The sequence below is a fragment of the Callorhinus ursinus genome, unplaced genomic scaffold, assembly GCF_003265705.2.
Source record: "Callorhinus ursinus isolate GAN/ISIS: 27379988/994484 unplaced genomic scaffold, GSC_fseal_2.0 scaffold11, whole genome shotgun sequence".
NCBI classification, from domain to species: Eukaryota; Metazoa; Chordata; class Mammalia; order Carnivora; family Otariidae; genus Callorhinus; species Callorhinus ursinus.
The window spans coordinates 25,595,304-25,620,381 of NW_027397073.1; the positions used below are offsets into that span (position 1 = coordinate 25,595,304).

The 25,078-nt window shown below is 38.4% G+C and overlaps 1 protein-coding gene across 7 annotated transcripts in view; it reads left to right on the forward strand.

Moving 5' to 3' along the window:
• Positions 1-25,078, forward strand: part of SMAD2 (SMAD family member 2) — an 83,152-nt gene that overhangs the window by 18,340 nt on the left and 39,734 nt on the right. For all 7 annotated transcript variants that reach the window (XM_025886416.2, XM_025886414.2, XM_025886415.2 and 4 more), the window contains one exon: positions 5,256-5,544. In XM_025886416.2, the coding sequence (XP_025742201.1) occupies positions 5,309-5,544 (236 nt within the window). In that variant the 5' untranslated portion in view covers positions 5,256-5,308. The remainder of the gene's footprint in view (positions 1-5,255; positions 5,545-25,078) is intronic.

Consider the following 25,078-nt stretch of genomic DNA (forward strand, 5'->3'; position numbering starts at 1 on the left):
TCGATGTCTTTTCAGGCTTCTGCTCTGGTGTCTTTCTTGTGGTACCTCTCCCTTCTAAAGGTTGAATTAATAAGCATATTCTCCAAACCCGGATAAGACTATATTACATGGTACCGAGGTTTTTACAGTTGGCTCCCCTTCAGCATGCTTGTGGCAGAGTAGGAATTCAGCAGAAGCCCAAGGTAGCCAGCTATACCTTTTGCTGCCTGGTAGTCCCAAACATCGACTTTGGTGGATTATTACGTGTGTTTGATGGAATCTTGTGGGTTTGCTTTATTTGTCAAGTTGTAGTTTTATGTACTAGAGTGCTTATTGATGTGTATTATGACAGAGTTTACCACTGTGGACAGCTTAACAGGGCTACTCTCAAGTTCTCTCTGTTCTTTACTACCCTACAGATCTCTGGCTCAGAGCGAACTTCACTTTCTCACCAGTTCTGCTGTATTGCTAAAGAAAGTCACATAATCCTGCTTATTTGCTCCTATCAAATTTTTAGTGTCTAAACCACAGCTGGTCTATCAAGAGTGCCTGGGCAGCATTGTGATGTGGAGTTCCAGGAGATGTCCCTTAAAAAGTGTATCCATGGCCAAATCAGTTCATGAAATTTGGCATACTGTATTGCCTCTTCTGAGACCCTTGGGACAGTCTCCTGAATTGAGGCTGGGGACCTTAACCTCATTACTGGTTCTTCCCTTTTGAGGGAATGAATAGGATTATTCATTAGGTTGTGACCATTTTTTTTCTAGCAAACTATACCAAGGCCTAAATATCTTCAGTTGGGAGATCATTTTGAGAATGGTCTTTTGAGAATCCCAAGTCCTTTTTTGAGAGTTATACTTCTGTTTCTTTCTTTTTTTTTTTTTTTTTTTAGTAAATGTATAGGTTTATTACAACAACCTTACTACCATGCAGATTCCATGCAGTTTTCTATGGAGACCGTCAGAGAATATACCTTTTTCTTTCCAGTCTTTATGCCTTCATTTTTCTTTTTTTTCCCCCCTCTTTCTTGCCTTACTGTGCTGGCTAGAACATCCAGTTCATTATTAAATAGAAATGGCAACAGTGGACATCCTTGTCCTATTTCCAGTAATAAGGAAAGGGGAATTTAATGTTTCACCCATTACATATGTTGCTAGCTCTGGGTTTTTCATAGATGTCCCTTTTCAGAATAAAGAACTTCTTCCTCTTTTCTGTTTTGCTGAGACTTTTTAATCATAGATGGATATTAAATTAACATTGTCAAATGCTTTCTTTTTTTCTGTATCAGTTAAGAGAATCATAAGGATTTTCTCCTTTATACTATAAATGAGGTGCTTGATTTTTTTTTTTTTTAATGTCAAGTCAATTTTGCTCCCTGGGATAAATCCCACTGGGTGATGATATTACAGTTTCTGTATATGTTACTGAATGTGACTTGCTAATATTTGTTACAGATTTTTCCATCTAGGAGTAGAAGACCTTTGCTTTGTGTTAGTGCAGGATCTTGGGTCCAAGCCAGTTTCTTGCTCCTGTGCCAGGGTCAGGTAGCTTTTTCTACTCATTCCTTAGCATCAGTGTATCTTTGTCTGGGACTGGTGGTAGCAGTGTCTCCTGCCTTCCTCTAGCAGAGTAGACTGTGGTTATTGTTACATGGTGAAAGACTTGTTTGTGTGTGGTAGGTGGGCAAGTAGGTTCTGCCCCCTACCTCTCCTCCTCCCCCAACAGTACCATAGCTTTTGCTCCACTCTTTCCCTTGGGCTCTGGGTGTGGAAGGCTTTCCTGATTCTCCCCTCCTAGTTGAAGGCTTTTGTTTCACAGGAGATAGACGACTAAGGGGGAAGAGCTGTCTCCCATCTCTTGCCCCATGCCAGTCTTTGAAGAGATCTCAGTTGAAGCCCTTGGAGAAGAGCTTGTGAATGAGTGTAGTTTTCTTCAGTCTGGATCTTCCACAAATTCTTAACTGTCAATCCTAGCCGACACTCAGCCTTTATCTTTACTTCTGTCTCCAACATTCAGGCATTGACCATGACTGTGTTTCCTTTGTATCTGTGGGTTGATATCTGTCATCATTTCTGATAAGTTCTTGGCCGGTATCTCTTCATGTATTTTTTTCTGCATTAGTCTCTCTTTCCTCTACTTCTGGGACTCCAGTTAAACTCCAATTAAACCCAGTAGACATTTGCTCTTGGATATTCAGGGCTTTTGGGTTTTTTTTTTTTCATGCATTTTTTTTCCTCTTTGTGTTTCAATTTGGGTACTTTAATTTGACCTGTTTTCCAAGTTCACTGTTCATTACTGTCTGTTATTAAATCCATCTAAAGAAATTTTTTAATTTCTGAAACTGTATTTTTCATTTCTAACATTTCCCTGTGATTGGTTTTTTTCCAGCTTCAGTGTCTATAATGAAATTCTCCCATTTCTTTATGCGTGTTGTCTGTGTCTTCCGTCAGGTCCTTTAATGTTTTTGTCTCAGTCATTTTAGTCACTTTAATAATTCCGACATCTGGGCCTTCTCTAATCTGATTATATTCATAATTTCATCTTTTGCCTGTGGCTTGCTATTCCCTGTATCTTGTAATTTTTGATTGCTGAATATTTGTATAAAAACCATACAGATTGAAGTAAATAGTATTTACTTCCAGAAAACTGCCCATCATTTCTTGTGTTAGTTTAATATAGATGGTGGGGTTAAATCAGTAAGCTGTGTTGTTGGGCTAGTTCAGGGTTTTGTTGCAACTTCAGACTGATTTGAGTTCAGATGTTTTGAGAGCAGGATTGAGAGGTTGCCTTCCGAAGATTTGTTGTCTGAGTGTAATTCCGACTAACTCTTTGTGCTGTGTATCTGAGCCTTCAGCTTTCTTGACCTGGGGCAGTTTCTCTGCTTTACAGCCCAATTGTCAATCCCTTGGTCATTCTGCGTTTCCTGTTGCTCTAGCCTTACTTACCCCAGGCTTCTGTGCAGAGTGAGATCTCTCTCTGCTAGTAACATCTTCCAGGGGTTTCTTGCAGTAGCCCCTCCCTAATCCAGCCTTGGTAGTTCAGTGTCCAGAGTGTCTGGTGGAAGTTTTTCTCTTCGCTCCGCTGCCCCACCTCAGCTCTTGGTAGCTGAATGTCTGGGATCTCTTGGGTTGATTTCTCTCATTTGTCCTGCCCATTCTTTCCCCTCCTTGTTAGAGGACAGATTACCTGCATTTGAGGGAGACCATAAGTTTTCTTAGGGCATCTCTCAGCTTTCTAGGCCTCTCTCCCTACCTTAGGCATACTTTGACAAGCATGTAGTGGGAATGAGTGGTTGGATGGTACAGGTTTGCTCTGTGAAATCCTCGGAATTTTAGTATGTCTTGTCAGCATACATGTTGCTATTGACATTTATTAAAGAGTAGGTTGGTTTCTCCTTACCCTCCTCTAGGGTGGGATTCTTCCTCCTTAGCCACTCCACCAGGTAAGGAACCATTTGTGGGCCTCTATTTCATGGCTCAGCACTTTTCTGGAATTTAGTTCCACTTAGGTTACTTTGCATCCTGAACTCTGATGGGTTCAGAAAAAACATGATTTTGTAGCCTTATCTGGCTTGTTTTGATTGTTAGGGTGAAATGATGGTCTGTTGTCATTTCTACATCCTGATTAGAAATGGGGCTCCTCTATACGTTTTACTTTGTAGCCTGGAAATACCTGCTTCATTCTAGCTGATTTTTTTTTGTAGATTTTTTTTAAAGGTTTTATTTATTTATCTGAAAGAGAGAAAGTGAGAGACAAAGCAGGAGCAGAGGGGAGGGGCAGAAGGAGAGGGAGAAACAGACTCCCCGCTGAGCAGGGAACCCAACGCAGGGCTCCATCCCTGGACCCTGCGATCATGACCTGAGCCGGAGGCAGACGCTTAACCGACTGAGCCACCCAGGTGCCCCTGTAGATATTTCTTAGAGCTACATTTCTAAATCTTCATTCTTCTCAAGTCTCAGCTCTCCAGTTCCATCCTCAAGTGGTAAATGATCTTGTCGCTTATTTTGAGATTAAAGTCATCCACTTGTGAAGAGTGTGGGGAGAATTTATGGTAGGCTCATAGGAAACTAAAAGCACATGAAAAACTGAGATCATTAACTGGGGAAAACAAAGAGTTGTACAAAAAGGGAAGATTATATAGTAGTTTACCACCAATCTCATCAGACAAAACTACCTTTGGGAGATAATTATTCAGGTTGGAGGAAAGTGAGCGGTTGTCATGTAAATCCTCATTTTCCAAAAACAGTAGATAATACCTAAACTTGATGTTTCAAGGGATACCATCATGAGCCTCTTACTTGAGGTATAAATAGCAAGAATCAAAGTTAAAAGATTTTAAGGAATTGTACTTCGGTGTGAGAAGAGTATATATATTTGACTTTAGTCATGACACATATTGTTTGTTACTTAGATAAAAATGAAAAAATATTTTTGAAAAGAGGCCTAACTTAAAGTCTTCTCAAGGGATCATAAAAGTGAACCAAACCATTTCTTCACAAACTGTATTTACCTTTATTTTTTAAAATTTTTGTTGTTTACTTCACACATGATGCCTTTTCCCTTCTTACAACTTTAGATTTTACTTTATGATGCTTAGTTATGAAAACTTAAAACTTCAGGGAGAGTAGACTTAATACATTTTAAGAATATTTTTGTTAAGTGTCCTAAAAAGTCAGAAAAACTTGGGGCGCCTGGGTGGCTCAGTTGGTTAAGCGACTGCCTTCGGCTCGGGTCATGATCCTGGAGTCCTGGGATCGAGTCCCGCATCGGGCTCCCTGCTCGGCGGGGAGTCTGCTTCTCCCTCTGACCCTCTTCCCTCTCGTGCTCTCTATCTCTCATTCTCTCTCTCTCAAATAAATAAATAAAATCTTAAAAAAAAAAAAAAAGAAAAGAAAAAAAAACTTTCTGGTGAAAGTTTTAATGTTTGGTGAATTGGTTTTCATTATTTGGTGAAAATATTTTAATTATTGACACTATTAAAAGTTAAAAATGAAGTAGTATTTGTAGTGATAAATTTGCCCAGTGTTGGTAAAGATTTTGCTTGCAAAATTATTGTATTTGTCCACTTATAACATAGTTTTGTTTTTTAGAGTTTATTTCCACAGTTGCTTTAAAGTCATAAAGACATTGTCATGGGAGAAAAAGATGACTTCTGAAAGTCTGCTCTGATGATCTGAATTTCTGTCTCATTTTCAAATTTGCTTTAGAGACAATGTTGAAGTTATGACTGGATTTTAAAGTTAGCCTCTAAACGATCCCTTCCGTATCTTTTCTAGGTTAGGTAGAGGAACGTCTTCTCTCAGTGCGGGTTGTGGCCTTTGGTAAGAGCATGTCGTCCATCTTGCCATTCACTCCACCGGTTGTGAAAAGGCTGCTGGGATGGAAGAAATCAGCCGGTGGGTCTGGAGGAGCAGGCGGAGGAGAGCAGAACGGACAAGAAGAAAAGTGGTGTGAGAAAGCAGTTAAAAGTTTGGTGAAGAAGCTAAAGAAAACAGGACGATTAGATGAGCTTGAGAAAGCCATCACCACTCAAAATTGTAATACTAAATGTGTCACCATACCAAGGTAAGTGTCGATAGAGCAGAACTTCTGTGGTCATACTGTTGAAAATTGCTTAAAGGAAGCCAAAGGAAAGTTACTGAAATTTTGTTACTGTAAAGTCACCTGTGAATAGCGATTATTAAAACATATGACCACTCTAGGCGTTTCAGTTTTGTTTGACTAGTTAAGACTTGTTTGTTTTACAAGTCATTTTTCTTGAACAATGAAGTTTAATCAAGCAAAATAAAATACTTAGTTGTATTGTTTTATCTTCACTGCCTTCATTTACCCTCACTGCCTAAATGCTTCATTGTAGCTTATCCACATTTCTGTGATTGAACAACATTTGAATAAAGAGTCACGGCTTTTCCTCTCATAGTGCAGTGGTGACTGACAGTTTTCTCCCACCTTGGTCAAAAGTCCAGTCAATATAAGAGTTAACAGAGGCAGCTAACACTGTGGTGAATTTTATTTATATAATTTTTGTTTTGAGTTGCAGCTTTACTTCTTAGAAAGAACAGTCTAGGGGGCAGCTTCTTAGATGTCCAGAGAGTCAGAACCTGGCGCAAAGACCTACCTACCTCTTGTCTTAGAAGGGCCTGTTACTTAAGAGGTTGAAGTTTTATTAGTGTAAATTTAATTACTTGTAGATAAGTACCACTGTCAGAAATGCCATTTCTTTAACAAAGTAGCAAGTGGTTTTTAAGTGTTCCACTACTATTGGTAAACATTGCAGGGTTTTGGGGAGTGGCAGCATATAGCATTTTCTAAAATGACTTCTGGTAGTGTCAGACATGTGGGCTAGCATATAGCACATGAAACCATGCTACTTGATTGACAGGTTTCCAGTGAGCTTTGGAAAATACAGTCTGGATGCTTGTTGATACTAGATCCCAGTAACACCAGCCTGTCTACTTACAGATACTAACAGTAGAATGTTTCCTGCTTTATTTGGTAGGTTAATTATCCATTTCTTTTATTTTACTTGTTTCACGTATATCTTAAATAAGAGTCACTTTTTTTGTTTATGCTTTTGTTTTACAAATGCTTATGAGGGCTTGCTGAATGCAGGGCACTATTTCTAGGCCCTTGGGAGTACAGTCTGACCAAAACAAAGTTCCTCCTCTTCTGAGGCATAGATCTACACTAGTAGATCTACTAAGCAAGCAAGTGGGTAAACTGATATAATTTGAGATGATAATGAGTACAAAGAAAACCATGACTGAGGGATAAAAAAGCTGCTTTGGATTGGATTGTGACACTTAAACTGAGCTTTGAGAAGTAGCAGCTAGCTGAAGGGAGAGTCTTCTAGGAGAGGAAAGAGCCAGTGTAAAGACAGGTGAGAAATAGCTTATCGTATTGGAGGATTTTAAAAGGAGCCCAGTAGAGATGGAGGAATACCAAATGAGTATAAAACTTGGAAGGAGTCAGATAATACGGCATTGTAAGGCACAGTGGGCGTTTGAATTTTAGACTAAATATAATAGAAAGCAAAAAGATTTTTAAACAGATTTTTTTATTTAAGAAGTGGGGGCTGTGTGTGTGTATGTGTATGTAGGTAGTAGACTGGATTAGTGGGTCTGGAAGGAGGGAGATCAGGAGGCTAGTAAAGTAGTCTAAATGAGAGATGCTGCAGGGTAGACTGGCACGGTGGCTGTGCTAACACATCAAGTGGACAGATTTGGATGGAGTAGAATTGACAGGACTTGGTAATGAATTGGCTAAGAATAAGCCAAGCTACATTTGCTAATTTTTCATTGTATAGTGCCTGGAATTTCAGTTCGGTAAACATTTATCAAAAACACCCACTACATGTGTGATAATGCTCTTCCTCGCTGGAGATAAAATATGGTCTTTGCTCTTGAGTTGTTTTCTAGTAAGGGAGATAAACTTTACAAAATCAAGATCATTTCATAAGTAGTGTAGGTGTTAAGAAAGATGTGTGCTCAGGGAGTTATGTCCAGAGGAAAAGAATTTTGCCCACCCTGCAGCTTGTGGAGAGTTTCCTTCTGGAAAAAGATTGATGCCAGAGCTGAATCTTAGTGGGTGTAAAGGAGGGATTTAGTCAGGGGAGGCTGGGTTCTCCCAGAGTGGCCCTGTGGTGTTGAGAGTGACGCTAAGGGGAGCACTGCTGAAGGGTGCTAAGCTGGATGGTGTCCTGGGAGGCTGTAAAGTGGAGGCGGGATGTGGCTCGGCTGAGGCTGTGTAGGTGGTAAGGAACGACAAGGTGAACCTCAACCTGAGCGTGGGTGAAGGTGGAGTCACCGAAGAGTCTCAGCTCGGCATGTGGCTGCAGGGAGGAGAATGGTTTGTGAGACTGTCGAGAGTGGATGCAGGGAGACCGGTTGGTAGGTTCTCTTCCTCCTCCAAAGAAGCTGTGTGTGCCAGGAGCCGGGGAGCCACGGCTCTGTGCAGCCCCCCTCAGGCTGCCATTGCATTGCAGTGGTTCTAGACTGAGTGGAGCTGAGAGGAGAGCTGCACCGTCCCTTCCTTTAAGGAGACAGTGATACAGTAGGTAGCGCCCGGTGATTCAGATATGTGCACGTCACCTTGGTCAACATTCTTTTCCTATTTTCCATTCTTCTTCGTATACCCTATTTTTAAGATTTTTCCATATTCTAGGGCTTTTCGAACATTAAAGACAATTTTTTTTTTTTTTTTTACTCTTTTACCTGAACAGTGAAAGTCAAGTGGTGGTTGACCGTTACTGTGTTTTTTACAGTCAGAAGTTCTTTGAAGCTTGGAAATTTGGCTTATCTAATTTGGTGGGTGTTTATTTGTGTTTTGGAGGATTTTTTGGTAAGAAATGTAGATTTGTTAATACCACTTGTTGTCTATCAAGAAATTGAAGCTTCTTACACTATGGTTTGGTCCCGTATATTTTATAGAGTTGGTTTTGTTTTTAGTAGAAGAACAGTTAATATGTGTTAGATTATTAGTTATTTCTCAACAACTAAAGAGTGGTTGGGGAGTGGGGGCAGGAAAGGTCCATTATGGGTAAATCCAAACCGTAGTTTAGGAAAAATTATTTAACATATGATACAGAATGGATTTACTGTATAAATTTATGTACTTAAAATTGCAAGAAAGTTGTTAATAAAAAATCTTAAGGTTTTACAAACCCAAAAATACAAATAAGTTCATCTGATGAACATGAAACATAAATTACTTAATTTTTAAAAATGGCAAATGTTTTCTGTTAAAATATCTGTTGCATTGACTGTTAACTGTTTCTTCACCCTCGACCCCCTTTCTTTTAATCGTAAAGTGAGACTAAATTAAGGGCAGAAACAGTCCTGGCTCCATGTCCCTCCCACCCCTCATATAATTACTCAGCCTTCATAGCTTTGTCTCTGAAGGGATAGAAACTAGTTAGCATACATGTCACTGCTTCTTCCCCGTTGTCGAATGTGGTGACACGAAGTGATTCATTGGTAGAACTTCACCTGTCAAGCTGCAATGAGCTGAATAGTACAAATAAAGCTTCATGAGGCTTTTATATCTCAGACATTTTTGAGACCAAGGAATGGAAGACAACTCCGTCATAAAATGAGAATGGCATTGATATTTGGGTAATGAATCAACCAGAAGAAGAAAAAGCTTTTAGTCTGTATTATCTACAATAAAGCAAAATCCAAACCTGCTGTAGGGTTGGAGACTCTAAAGTTAAAAGTAAGAGTCTGTGAGGTGTAACATGGCAATTTTACAATATCCATTATATGTAAATGTGTAGGAATGAAGAATTCATTTTCATAAACATAAATTGTAAGGGCTTGGGTGGTGCTTTGACCATGAAATCACATTTTTGATGTCTCATCCTAAGGGAACTGTCAGGAATATGGTCAAAGATTGCTGGTGTTCATTTCAGTTTTGTTCGTAATGGCAAAGAATTAGAAAAATCCCAATCCTGACCCTTAGTTTTCTTAACTCTCACAATAAAAGAAACTTACCAGCTCATTACCAGAATTGAACATGAATAATAAAAGTTTATACTAGTGTTACTTATAAAAATAGATGCAAAAATTATAAATATCAGAAACTAGAGTTATTAAAAACAAAGTGACAAAATCATGACTAGGAAAGCTTTATTGCAGGAATGCAAGTATGATTCAACTACAGGAAATCTATTAATATGAGATACCTTATAGTCCTATTTAAGAACAACTCATTATCTTGATGGATCTAGAAAGAAGTTTTTAAGATTGTATTTATTTGAGAGACAGAGCTTGCACACGGGCAGGGTGGGGAAGGCACAGAGGGAGAGAGGGAGAAAGAATCCCCAGCAGACTTTGTGCTGAGCGCAGAGCCCATCGCCAGGCTGGGTCTCAGGACCCTGAGACCTTGACCTGAGATGAAACCAAGAGTCAGACGCTTGACTGACTGAGCCACCCATGCGCCCTCTAGAAAGAGATTTTTATAAAATTCCATATTTATTCATGTTAACAAATTAGAAATAGAAATTTTCTTAACTTGATAAAACATACTTCTGAAAATGTTAACACTTAACCTTGAATCTTTAGAGAGAATACACCAAATTGTTAATAGTGGTTATTTATGGATAATCTAAGAAAAGGAATGTCCTGTAGTTTTTTCTTAATATGTATAAATATATATATATAAAAGTTTTTTACTTTTATAGCCAGCACAATTAAATGTTTAAATAGGATTTTTGGGCGATACTTAAACTTTTTTTTTTCCCAGTACTTGAACTGTTCTTGTCTTTACTTTTTTTTTTTTACCCTTTGAAGTCATTTTTCTGTTAAAGGGCAATTATATTTCCATTTTGTTAACATTCTTTTAGAAATACATACATTTATATCTGTATTTTCCTTCAAAAAGTGTATTCCTTAAAAACAAAAAGTAGTATGTATACATGATTCAGAATTCACCCACCTGTGATACAGTGGGAAGTGTCTCCCCTACCCTAGTGTCCCCCATCTCCTTGCCCACTTTATTCAGAAATCCTTGTATTATCCGCTTTTTATGTATCCTTTCAGGATAATATGTTTCTTTTTAATGCTGTTACTGATTTTTGGTTTTGTTTTCCATCTTCTAAAGTTTTAAACATCAGAGTACTTTAAGTAAATGGATTGTCAACTTTTATTTCTAACTTCATATTCCTACTCTTTTACTTTTCTGTATAACCCAGGAAGAATTAAAGAGAAGTCTTTTTAAAAAACCCAAGCAGTGGTATCCTTCAATTCTTCTTAAACTAGTTCCTTTTAATTTTTCAGAAGAGAGTAAGAATAATCCTCTCTCCCTCATTCATAGATAGGTACATACAACTTATTAGTATCTGTGTGTGTGTGTGTGTGTGTGTGTGTATGAGAGAGAGAGAGAGAGAGAATGTGAGAGAACTCTGAATTTGAGGTTTGGTAACCTGTTTTTGAGTCCACTTCAGTCCTGGATGAATGTGGATCCTGAGGCATGTGACTACTTTTTAATATTCATCTGTGAAAAAGGGGTGGTAGGTACTGCCTGAGTATTTCCTCAGTACTACTTTTGGGTCCTTTGAAATAATATAAATTTGGTTTGTGAATTGTGAAGCTCTATAATCATGAGTGTGATTTATTTGAACTATTCAGATATTCTGTGTCTTCATTCTCCTTCCAGTTACTCTAAGAGGACTTAAATTGTAGACATTAAATTGTATTGTCTATGCTTAGAAAAAGTTTCTGCCAGGCGACATTGCATTACGTAGAATTTAGTTTATTCAAATGTATAACATTTATTCATAAAATCAGTCAGAACAGTGAGACTTTTTATAGCTGCAAATGAGAACTGTGAAATTGCGGGTCACAGCTACCTTCTATCAGCCTTCAGTTTGTCATTTTCTGTGTGTTCTGTGTGTAAGTTGAGAAAGCCCTTCTGAGGAAGGTGTAGGGCCCTGTGAAACAAGTTTGAAAGATGCTTTAACCTTTACCTCGTACCTACAGTTACAGTTAGGTGTTTTGAGGATGCTCTTGTTGCAGGACGCTGGTATTGAGGGCTCTTTTGTGTAGAGGATATATTCTTACCTAGGACATTTTTATTATTTATCTTATCAGGGAAAACATCCTGCTGTAGGACTCTTGTCTCTTCATAAAATTACTGAATTGTACCCAGATTGATTAATCTCTGTAAATGTAGCGTTTAACACCTGATGCACTAAACATCCTCTCCACTTTTTTTGCCCCATTGATGTACTGTCTTGGTTTTAAAGAATACATTCATGAACCTAGCTAAAATAATAGGCATTTAAGAAATTACAACCATTTTTTGTTTTGCCAGCATCCTTGGTCTGTTTCCAGTTGTATCTGGAGCCATTCCAGCTTGCCCAGACCGTTTCTGTGTTACTAACCACATTCTGGGAAGATCGTAATTATTGGGGACAACATTTAACCGTACTGTTCACTCCTCTTTCCTGTCTTGCGGTGGAGTGTTTCCAGGCCTCTGTGGTCCCCACTAGTGATTCACGAGTAAATGTACCACCAACTAAGGGACCTGAAATAGAAAGCACCACACATGGACCATGGAGATGGAAAGTAATAATAAAACACCAGTTTAGGGTAACCTGCAATCTGGTTTTAAATCCTCTCTGGTACTTGGACTAAAATGACTGGATACTACATGTTTCTTATGTTCTGTTCTTTTCATTCTTTTATTTTTCCTTCCTTTTTCAATTTGGATATTTTCTGTTGACCTAACTTTGCATTTACTGATGCTGTTTTATGCTGTTTAGTCTGCTGTTAAACACATTCAATAAGTTAATTTAAAATACTGTCTTTTTCTGTTTTATTATGTTCCTTTGATATTGTAGGTTCCAACTCTCATTTGAAATTTGTCATCTCTGGTTTCCTGAATTTTCTTTAGTATATTTATGATAGTTATTTTAAAGTCCATATGCCAACTCTAATATCTGGGTCATCTGTTGACCCGCTTCTGTCGTGGTCTCTTCATTCTTTTGATGATCACATTTCCCTGCCTCTTGATGTGCCATGTAGTTTTGTTGGTATGCCATATTGCATATGAGGGAATGACAGGTGCTGCAAGTGATGCTTTCCCCAAAAAGTATTTGACCTTTCCTATGTCAGGTGGATAGAGGGGCTGATCCCCTTAATCTAAGTGGGGATTGAGCAGGATTGGGGCTCGGTTGCCATTTATTGTGATTCAGTCTACCACTGGCTCGTACCTTTTCCTTGAATAGGGCTTCCCTGGGATTGTGATTGAAAGCCTGACAGGCCTCTTTCACCTGCCACAAACACCGTAGGACATTCACTTCTGTCCTTCTTTCCATGGTTTGAGTTTGGCTCTTGAGCCGCCTATGGATTGCATCTTTACAATCTGGCAAACATCTTTGAGGGAGGAGAATCCTGTGATTGTTCAGAGTTTTATTTTCTTCAGTAGTGTTTCTCTTCCCAGATCAAGCCTGACCCTCACCCTGTTCCTGGAGTCTGCATACGAGCTCTGGGAGGGGAATGACAGGCAGTCCTCAGTTCACCTAGAATATTTTCCTTTTCCTGTGTGTGTGTGTGTGTGTGTGTGTGTGTGTGTGTGATTTTATTTATTCATTTGAGAGAGAGAGAGAGAACACAAGCGGGGGGAGGGGCAGATGTGGGGCTCGATCCTGGGACCCTGGGCTCATGACCTGAGCCCAAGGCAGACGCTTAACCGACTGAGCCAGCCAGGCGCCCTCTCCTTCTTACAACTTCGATTCATTCTGATCTGGTTATGTCAGCAGCTCTCCTTGTCTTTTTGCACAATTTTTGTTGTTGTTGTTATCTTTTTTCCTCTGGTTGTTGCAACAGTGGCATTAGCCTGCTATGACCTTATATCTTACCTGGAAGTAGAATTTTTTTTTTTTTTAAGATTTTATTTATTTATTTGACAGAGCAAAAGAGCACAAGCAGGGGGAGCAGCAGAGGGAGAGGAAGAAGCAGGCCCCCTTCCGAGCAGGGAGCCTGTTGCAGGACTCGATCCTGGGACCCTGGGATCATGACCTGAGCCGAAGGCAGATGCTTAACCATCTGAGCCACCCAGGCGCCCCTGGAAGTAGGATTGTAACAGAATGTTCAAATGGGAACTCCTCTGGTATTTATTCAGAGACCCCCAAATCTGAGATCAGTAGATTGCAAGTAACCTATATTCAAAACTGAGATGCAATAGACCATTCAGATGCAGGACTTGCAGACGGGATTCCAGAGACAGTTATGGCTATGATTAACCCATCACTCACTTCTAGGCTCTATAGAAGAAATGCAGGAGCTTGTTAAGAGGGATCCCATATGAGAATTTCTTTGCAGAACGCAGTATATGCTGTGGCATTTCTCCTATCCTTCATCCACATTGAGGGGCTTCAGGAAAACGTACCCATTTGACTTGCTGAGGTTTGGGAAATAAAAAGACTGGACCTGCCTTCCACCTGAAAATGGCTGACAAGTGAGAGGCCAGATAGAGCTGCCTCTGCATCAGCAGAATGAAGAGCAGGCACAGTGAGAAGAGCCCACATGTTCGGAGTTTGATGGATCAGAGATGCACAAATTTTCCCAAGGTCCAGACTTTACACTAAGGTAGTTGAAGTTGTCTCGAAATGATCAAGAGGCCCAACCTGGAGTGTTGCAGTGGCCCAGGCAGACCAGCCAGGGAAGTACCTGCACCAGAGCTGACTGCAGGTAAGAGGCAGCACTGGCCTTCTGAGCCTCACAGGACGTCAGCACCACATTGCTGTCACATCAGCTCTCAGTCTGGTCAGCCCCAGAAGGCTGCTCCTTTTTCCTCTAAAACCCCCTCTTAAAAATAAGAGCTGCAGAGTCCCGGAGGAGGTGGGGTTAGCAAGATTGGGAGAATAAAGTTTTCATTTTGGGCAGGGTAACATGTTAGTTTCTGAAGAGATCTACTGTTCCTGCATACATCTGAGTAGGACTCAAGCAGCCCTAGGATCATTCCAAAATGTGACTGCTGGAAGGAGAGCGGGTGGACGAGAGCTTTTTGGAGCGTGAAAGGCCGTGAGAGTGGGCGGAGCTCACCGAGTCTGCTTGTCAAAGAAGCCATCTGTGTTCTTGTTTTTGAAAACTTGGGAGTCCAAGGTTAGTGGGGCTGGCGGTGGATAGAATATATGAGAATGGAGGGATGGTACATTACCATTTTCACAACACACAAAACTTCTTTTCTGAACACAATGTAATTGACCATGATACCTGTCAGATTATCCAATGAGGCTTTATTTCCCAAGAGGTGATTTTATTATAATTGGAGTTTTCTTTTACCATCTTTTTTCCCCCCTTCGAACAGTTATACTAGTCTTTCAGAATCCAGCTGTAGCTCTGCTGTTGAGTGATTATGGGAAGCACTGCGGAATGGTGGTCTTCAGGCCCTTAGGAAACTGATCATGCATAATGTTACATTAGAACTATGTAAGATTTTTGATTAACTCCCTCCTCCCATGCTTTTTTCTTTTATGAACTTTACTTCTTCGTATGACTTTATATGTTTGTAAGAAGATAGAATTTCTCCCTGACTTGGTTTACTTCCAAGTTTGCCGGGCCACTGCAGGAGAGCAGGGGAAGGGAGGCTATATTTGTGTTAAGGACAGTGTGAAAGTTCAGAGTTCGATATTGAACAAAAACTTAAAATGAAAAATATTTTAAGAGTTTGAGAGAATTTTTTCCTCATTGTTTTTATGTGATGGCTTGTATAATTTGCATTAACAGTTATAAATAATACATTTGTCTATGTATCTTACCTATACATTATAACTTCTTCATGTAAAAACATATTGTCAACTTCAAAGTGTTTACAAATGTGAGTTGATTTTTATTTTATAGGATGCTAACTTTTAAAATTGTCAGATTAAAAAGCCTTTCTTTACAACCAAATACAAGCACCATAAAAATGTATGACTTAGAAAGCTGAGTTTTTACAGAATTCTATTCTGTATTTTAATTCTTGTTTTATCTATTTAGTTTAAAAGATTGGAATGATATGTACTTACATTTTCCATTAGGATTTTTTTTGTCATTTAGGATACATTTTTAATTGTTAAAAAATATATAAAAATAAATTTTAAAAATCTATTAGCTACATTATTAAAATAAATATTCTGAGCCCATTTTATTATTAGCTTTTTTTTTTTCGTAAGTGAAAAGTTTGTTTTTGGATGGACTTGAAATATTTTGAGCAACTATTTTTAGAATTGATATTTTATTTAAAAAAATTTTTTTTAAAGATTTATGTATTTGAGAGCAGGAGTGAGTGTGAGGGGGTTGGGAGGGGCAGAAGGAGAGGGAGAATCTCAAGCAGACTCCCCACTGATCGAAGACCCAGATGCAGGGCTCGATCTCACAACCCTGAGATCATGACCTGAGCCAAAATCAAGAGTCCGACCCTTAACTGACTGAACCACCCAGGCCCCCCTAGAATTGATACTTAAAATCAACTGTAGGGACCTCAGTGATAGGGACTATTTTATTTGTGTGAGAGATGTTTTTCAAAGGCAGTTGGAGCATCTAGCAAGGTCTCAAAGTAGTGTTTTCAATATAACATTTAGAGGTAAAGGTGAAATATTTTTTCGATCCTTACTTGGTCCTTCTGCTTCTAAGAGCTATACCAAACCAAAGAAGAATAAGAGTTACCAATTTTATCCTTCTAGGACTTTGACCATAGGGATTCTATTGTCTCCTCCTGTTTTGATTTGGGAGTGGCTGTGCCAATTTACTTGTCTAAAGAATTTTTTTTCCCCCGGATGCCTGGGTGGCTCAGTCGGTTAAGTGTCTGCTTTCAGCCCAGGTCATGATCCCAAAGTCCTGGGATTGAGTCCCGTGTCGGGCTCCTTGCTCAGCAGGGAGCCTGCTTCTCCCTCTGCCTGCCGCTCCCCCTGCTTATTCTCTCTCTCTCTCTTTCTGACAAATAAAATCTTTTAAAAAAAAACAACTTTTTTTTTTTCCCTGAGAAAATGAACTCATCGCAGAATCTCTAATTTTTATAATTAAGCACATTCTGTGAAGATTTTACTTGTCTGGGATACTATACTAAAGTTACTGTTTTAGTTTTGTCTTGCTGTGTTTTTATTGTTTCTTTTTAATAACTATATAAGAGGCAGAATAGCGTTGGTAATTAAGAATGCAACCTCTCCTGGCCACTTGCTGGCTGCATGATGACATGTTACTTTATCTCTGTGCTTCCACTACCTCATTTGTCCAGTGGGGTAACAGTGCCTGATTCGTAGGTTGTTGGAAGGTTAAGTGATTTAATATGTGTAAGGGCTTAGTGCTGATACGTACATTGTAAAATGACATCTTTGAAGTGCTGACATCAAGAAACCATAAACATAAATGTGTACCTGCTTAATAAAAAAAGCTTCAAAATATGTGTAGTAAAACTTGGAAGAATTAATGGATCAAAGTCACAAATCCACAGTTAGAGAGTTCAGTTAGGCCCCCCAAAAATCAGTAAAAACATAGATGATCTAGATTTCACTGTTAACCACTGGCTTGATATTTATAGACTACTAAATCTAATATCAGTATAATACAGTCTTTTCAAGTGCTCATGGTAACTATACCAGGAAAGACTATTTGCAGGGCACAAGTCTCAATAAATTTTAAAAGATTGAAATCAAAAAAGTATATTCTCTGCCAGCAACAGAACGAAATTAGAAATCAATACCAATAAAACATCTTAAAAAATGGAGATTAAATGACACAATTCTTTGACCCATGGGTTATTTAGAAGAAAACCATGAGAGAAATTAGAATATAATTTGAACTAAGTGATAATGAAATTATAGCATATCAAATATGTGGGATGTAGCTGAAACGGTGCTTAAAGGGAAATTTATAGCTTTAAATAACCATATTAGAAAACTTACCTAAGACTTCATGTAAGAAAGTAGAAACAAAAGGCAAAGAAAATGGAAAGTAAGTAGAAGGGGAAAAAAAAAAAAAAAATCAATGATTAGAAGAAAGACAGTAGAGGTAGTTGTCGATGCCAAAAGCTGGTTCTTTAGAAAGAGCAAAAAGTTGGTAAACCCCTCTTAGACTAATGGTGAGAAAGAACATGATAAAAGACCATAAGCATAAATTACCTCTGTTAGAAATGAAATGTCCTACAGACATTAAAAGCCTAATATGCATATATTTTAAATAACTTTATGCTATTAAGTTTGAAATGGTCAACTTTCTTAAAAAATGTTATCCTAGCTGGTGCAAGAAGAAACGGAAGATTTGGGTAGCTCTGTATCAATTAAAGAAACTGAATTCATGGGGTCCATGGGTGGCTGTCGGTTGAGCATCTGCCTTCGGCTCTGATCATGATCCTGGGGTCCTGGGATCAAGCCTCATGTCCAGCTCCCTGCTCAGCATGAAGTCTGCTTTTCCCTCTGTGCGCCCCCCCCCACTCATGCTTGCTCGCTCTTAGAAGAATAAATAAAATCTTTTAAAAAAGAGAAAATGAATTTATAATTAAAATCTTTACCGCAAAGAAAACTACTGGTCTGGGTGGCTTTCCTGGTAATTTCAAACATTTGAGCAAGAAATAATATCAGTCTTACAGAAACTCAGAAAAAAAGTTCTCTTATGAGGCCAACATAACCCCAATGCCAGAACTTGGCAAAGATGGCATCCAAAGGAGAAAATTTATGGATTAATATTTGTGATGAACATAGATGAAAAATATTGTTAATAAAATAAACTGCAGGGCGGCTGGGTGGCTCAGTTGGTTAAGCGACTGCCTTCGGCTCAGATCATGATCCCGGAGTCCTGGGATCGAATCCCACATCGGGCTCCCTGCTGAGCAGGGAGTCTGCTTCTCCCTCTGACCCTACCCCCTCTTGGGCTCTCTCTCTCTCTCTCTCAAATAAATAAAATCTTTAAAAATAAATAAACTGCAGCAACATATAAAAAGAATACATCATAAGTGAGATTTATCCCAAAAATGCAAGGTTAATTTATAAATTTCAAAAATTAGTGTAATTCACTAACAGAGGAGAAAAAGCATAAGATCACCTCACTTGGTCAGAAGCAATTGACAAAATTCATCCATTCATGATAAACACCCCAGCAAACGAAACATGTCAAGGGATTTCCTCAGTGTGATAAAGGACATTTAAGAAAAACTGACAGCTGGGAGAATCATAAAATAGTGTTTTTTCCAATATCAGAATCAGGACAAGGATGTCCACTCTTGTGTCTTCAATTCATTATTTTAGTGGAGGACCTAGCCAGTGGAATATGAAATGTAAAAGGCATAAAGATCTGAAAGATTGGGTCAAAACTCTTGGTTTTTGTAGATGACACGGTCATGTAAGAAACCTTTTAAAAGCAATCTACAAAAACATCTAAAACAAATGATTAAATTTATTAGCAAGGCTGCACTTTACAGGTCCAGTGTCTAAAAATCCATTTTTTCATAAATACGGAAGTGATATTAAGAAACCAGTGCTGCGAATAATATCAAACTTAAAAATAGTCTCAATAAAATTGTTAAAAGACACACAAGATCTCTACACTGAAATATCAAAACCCTGATGAGGGAAATTAAAGAATGGAGAGAGAATTCTTACACAGACAGGCTTTTACCAGACTGCCACTCCCTCAGATTACAGTTATAAACTGCACAAGATAAAAACACAGGGCACTAGAGAGTAAACAAAAATAGACTTCTTTTGGAGGAGATTTGACTCTTAGAAGAAAAGGTGAATTTTGTTTTTAATAAGCTTTTTTTATCCATGCAGAATGTGCAGAGTAGTAAAATTTCATTCCAAATCCACTTTTTCTGTCCTGATAAACCAGAGGTTGGAGTTTGGGACAACCATAATGGCTGAAGAGTGAGGGGAAAATCCTAGCAAGGAAAGAGCTATAGAACGGAATGCGAGAGTCCCAGATTCTGCTTAAGAACGTCACCAAAATCACTGGGCTGACCCCTGAACGCACACATATGTAGGGTAGACTTAGTGCAGCCTAGCTAAAGGTAAAAAATGGATTTGAATTGTTCAAAGACAGAATTTGCAGTTTAAGTGCAAACAAATTAATTGCCAGCCAAAACAAAAACCGTTAACTCTTATTGGAGAAAAATAACAGAATCTAGCTAGCATCTCTATCACATACCAATCACAGTGTCCAGCATATAGTCCCAAATTACTCAACATGTGAAGAACAAAGAAAATGTGACCCTATCTCAGTAGGAGACCAATGGAGACCAACCCTGAAATGACCTACATGTTGGAACTACCATGCAATAAATTGACATATTTATGAGTTGGAACACTCAGGAATATTAAGTCAATTTCTTCTAATTTAGTCTGATCCAAATCAATCTCCCTAAAAAGCTTTTTTTTTTTGGTGTGTGTGGAAATGTACGGACTTACCCTAAAATTTACATGGAGATGCACAGGGCCTAGAATATCCAAAGCAATCTTGAGAAGGAAAAACAAAGAGGACTTAAATTTTCTGACTTTAAGACTTTCCATGAAGCTACAGTAATCAGTACAGTGTGGTTCTGGCATAAAAACAAAAAGATAAATAGAATAGATAACCCCAAAGAGATAAGGTTATTTGATTTTTGACAGAGATGCCACAGTGATCTAATAGGGACAGGAGAGTCTTTTCAACATAAAATGCCGGAGGAACTAGATATCCATATGGAAGAATGAACTTTGATGCCACCTTACGCCATTCAAAAAAAAAAAAAAAATTCCGGATGGATCATAGTTCTCATCTAAAAGCCTATATAGGAGAATATATTCGTGAGTTGGGGATAGGCAAAGGTTGTTGTGGTTTTTATATAGAAAGCAATAAGAGGAATTTTGATTTCATTAATACTAAAAGGATCTCAGAAAACATTTAAGAAATGAATAAGCAAATCATAAAATAGAAGAAAATATTTGCAAAACATTTCTGACAAAAAGATTGTATCCAGAATTTATAAAGAATTGCTGGAACTCAGAATCTAATTTTAAAAATGGGGGAAAATTTAGATATTCACAAAAGAAGACATACCAACGGCCAGTAAACCGGTGGAAAGTGCAATATTGTTAGTCGTCATGAAAATGCAAATTGAAACCACTATGAAATACCACTGCACAGCCACCAGAATGGCTATAATTAAGTAAACTGACCGCACCAAATGTTGGGGAGGCTGTGGAACAACCAGAAACTTTCATATATTGAAGGAGGGAATATAAAATGGTACTTCCCACTTGGGAGAAAAGGTCTGGCACTTTCTTTTAAAACTAAACATGCATCTACCCAATAACTTCTAAGAATTTCACTTCTAGGTATTTACCCAAGACAGAACATGTGTCCACAAAAAGGCATGCCCTTACTTGAATGCTCACGGCAGCTTTATTCATAATACCCCAGATCTGGTAGCAGGTCAGGTGTCCATTGGTAAAAAATAACTAAACAAATTGTGGTTTATGTAATGGAAAGTCCAAGCACCATTCAGTCACATAGGTGACTCTCAAAATCATTATGCTGAGTCAAAAAAGCCAGACCCAAAGGAGAATACACTGTATGATTCTATTTATATAGAAGTTCTAAAAGAGATTAAAGATATGATGAAAAAAACAGATCCATGATTGCCTCAGGATGGGAGAGGGGATGGCAGGAATTGACTGATAAAATGGCATGAGGGGCTTTCTGGGTGGATATTCTTGTCAGGGTTGGGGGTTAACACATTTTATGCAGTGGATAAAACAAGATGGCACCATTAAGGTTTCATGTTATGTAATTTTACCTAAAAAAAAAAAAAAAACCACAAGTGAGCAATGAATTCTGGTTAATATATGCATGTTTAAGTGTCTAGATTTGAGGAATCTGCAACTTAAATTTTAATATATCAAAAAATAAGGTGGGTTGATAAATAGACGGGCAAGGACCAAGCACAGCCCAGAACCTTTGTTGGAATTTTCCAGGGAAGGAATGGGCAATTCCAGGTAGATATGCCGAGAGAGATTAGGATTGGGTAGCTTGAATAATTTCAGCAGGCTCTGGAACTAGGGGTCACTCCTAGTTGTCCAGTACCTAGCTCTAGGGTGATTTATGGCAGGAGGAGTATTGGCATGATGTGTGAGAGTTTATTAGTTAGGGGTATGGGCTCTGGAGTGGTTGGTTTTTATGTGAGAAAGGTGCACTCCCCAGGGAGTCTCTTGTATCTCTAGGAATTAGCCCTGGGAGGAACAACCTCCCCATCAAGGCCCCAAATGTCAGAGTATTAAGAATACAGAAAAGAAGAAAATACACTCAGTACATACTAGTATAAAAGTTTGAAATCATTCATTTACACCATCATTCTGCAGAAGTGTGTACCTTGAAAAATTTAGGCTCTTAAGCCAGCCAGAAATGGATATAAGTCCTGGCTTTTACTTCAATAGCTCTGTGACCTTTTGAGTTATTTAACTGCTCACATTTATTTCTTTATTTGAAAATAATGGTAATGTTAATTCACTTTATAGGGGTGATATGAATATAAAAGATAGTATATGTAAAGCACTTTGAATATGCTAGGTACATAGCAAATGCTTAAAATAAGTGTTGGCAATTTTTCTTTTTTCTTTTTTTTTTAAGATTTATTTATTTGAGAGAGAGAGAGAGCACGCATGCGCATGGTGGGGAAGAGCAGAGGGTGAGAGAGAATCTCCAAGCCGACTCTGCGATGAGCGTGGACCCAGATGCGGGGTTCAATCTCTCAACCCCTGAGACACGACCTGAGCAGAAATCAAGAGTCAGATGCTTAATTAAGGCACCCCTAAGTGTTGGCAATTTTTAAAGTTTTCTGTAGCCAATGAAAATTTCTTAATTGTTCACTTGGACCCTTTGCTGATTTGTTAAGGACAAGATTGTTCCTAAAGCTTCTGATAGAAGGAAGGCAAAAAAAAAAAAAAATCTGGAGGTGGGCATTTTCTTTTTTTTTTCTGATTCCCACCCCTTAGCTGCAGAGTGGTGATGAAGTACACAGACGGTTATAGTATGTGTAATTACAGAGACACATGGTCTTTTTATTATAACGATCAGTTCTTGATTCCTGAGCTATTTAAAATATAAACATTAGTCCCTGCTAGTTACATATGAAATGAAAGGGGTGTTTTATTGTAAGGAGAAATAATTACAGATTGTTCCATGAAGTCCATATTTCTTGAGTGCATCTGTAATCAAGAGCTGGAGCCTCGAGTGAAGTTTCTTTTGTTGATACCATTCTGTTAATTTGTTAACTCCTTTAATTTTACTCAGTGTTCAGCATGCTTTATAATCTTGACAAGCTGGATTCTTACTCCTTTTGATTTCTGGAAGAAATATACTTTAGGCAAGAAGGTATTGAAAAATAATAAATTGGTAAAACAGTGTAAGGTTTATTACTTGACACTGGTAGTTGAACTGCTGCAGTAAATCATGCAAATACGACAAGAACAGTAAAACTCATTTAATAGTTTATAGGATTCTGTGGTCTGAGCCTTCAGTCTTGAACTTAGTTTTCATCATTTCTCTTTTGTCTCCTGATAACAAGTATATGAATAAATATACATGTCCTTAATATAGACAGTATATTAACAAACAGTGTCTGTTTGAAAGAAGTACAAAATGTTAACGTAGATGTGTATAGAAAACACCTCTGCATGTATATAGTTGGTAAATTGTACACTAGACTTAAAATTTTAACTTCAGTTTTCGAAGGTCAGTTTATTCTTAGATGAAGAAAAGCATTAAGCGTTAATTTTACTGATATTTATAAAAGTGATTACTAGGGAAATTCTGTAAGAATTTCTGCCAGACTTACTAGCAAGTAAACCTAGCTAATCATCTGACTAGTCCAGTGATCAGTAATACATTGTATGCCACACCTACTTTTTGGCACTTTAGTGTCCTGATGATTGTAATAGCTGTTTTAACCTCTTTTCCCCAGATTTTTTAAGATTCAGTCAGTATATGCAAGAAGCTTACACAGTTGCTAGGGGATAATCTGCCTGTAAGAAATTGTGTTCCATACAAAGACTGCAGGACTTTGCATGAGATTCTCACATGGGTATGCTTGCTTATCTGTGTATTGATGCAGAGACAGCATTGTAGATGATTTATGGTCTATTACATCCTATTTAAACATGTTTGCAATATTCTATGTTAATTGCATTAGTGAACAATATCAAGCTTTGATCGGTCGGAATTTATCTGAGACAAGTTCATGTTTTTAACCATTAATATGATATTTTTTAGTACTCAAATTTTAGAACGTCCTGAAGTCAGATGGTCAAATAAATTTAGGAAGTGTTGAGCTAATGTGTTTGGGATAGTGCTAAGATAATATTAATGATAATAAAGTTCAGTACTTTCTTTGGGATATAGTGTTGATTTCACCAAGTGTGTGTATTAGTTTAGCCTTCTCAGACCTATCCTCTATTATTACTTGTAAACAGTTTGATACGCAGGTAGATGCTTTTCACATTCAAGTAATGTACAGACATTTCTTGTGGCTTCCCTTAATAGAATGTGTAAATATATAGGAACATAATTTAGTGAGGAGTCTGGGTGGTTCAGTCTGTTAAGCGTCTACCTTTGGCCCAGGTCATGATCTCAGAGTCCTGGGATCGAGCCCCTTGTCTGTGTCAGGCTCTCTGCTCAGCGGGGAGCCTGCTTCTCCCTCTCCCTCTGCCATTCCCCCTGCTTGAGCTCTCTTGTGCTCTCTCTCTCTCTCAGATAAATTCTTAAAAAAAAAAAAGGAAACCTAATTTAATGTAAACTTTAAGGTTATCAGAAAAGGCTAATTTATACTGAGCTCTGTAACTAAGAAAATTCTAACGTCAGTTTAACAAATGATGCTTTTTTTGTTGTTGTTAATAATTTTCTGTTTCCATTTGTGATTGTGGTACTGCATGCTACCCATGACTAGGGTTCTTTTGAGGTCCGTGTACTACCCTGTGCCCTGTGTTGCTAAATTCTACTTCTTTTCTCTGCAACTACTATGAAACATTTAAATAGCACACACCCCGATTCATTTGGCCTTTCAAATGGTGTGATGTCATCATTTCCATGTTAAGTCAATCTCTCTACTTACCCTTGGCGCTGAGGTGTTTGTAACAGACCCAAGCCCAGACACTGCCGTGATAAAGCAGTGAAGACTGGTGCTTATCCAGTGACCCAGGATATGTGGATATGGAAGTTACTGTTTTCTCAGAATAAAAAGGTATCAAGTTGGGGCGCCTGGGTGGCTCAGTTGGTTAAGCGACTGCGTTTGGCTCAGGTCATGATGATCCTGGAGTCCCGGGATCGGGTCCCACATCGGGCTCCCTGCTCAGCAGGGAGTCTGCTTCTCCCTCTGACCCTCTTCCCTCATGCTCTCTCTCATTCTCTCTCTCAAATAAATAAAATCTTTAAAAAAAATAATAATATGTATAAAAAATGTATCAAGTTATTGTGGGAACCAGACAGACCCTTGAAAAAAGTACTATATTTGAGGTGCCCACAGATCCCTAGGCTTTAGTTATAGAAATGCTGGTGTAGTTGGTATTAAAGTAAAAGCTCAGAAAGCTCTTGGTAGGGTGGAAAGCATTGTTTGGTAAGATGTGGATTAGAATCCTGGCCCTGCCACTTGT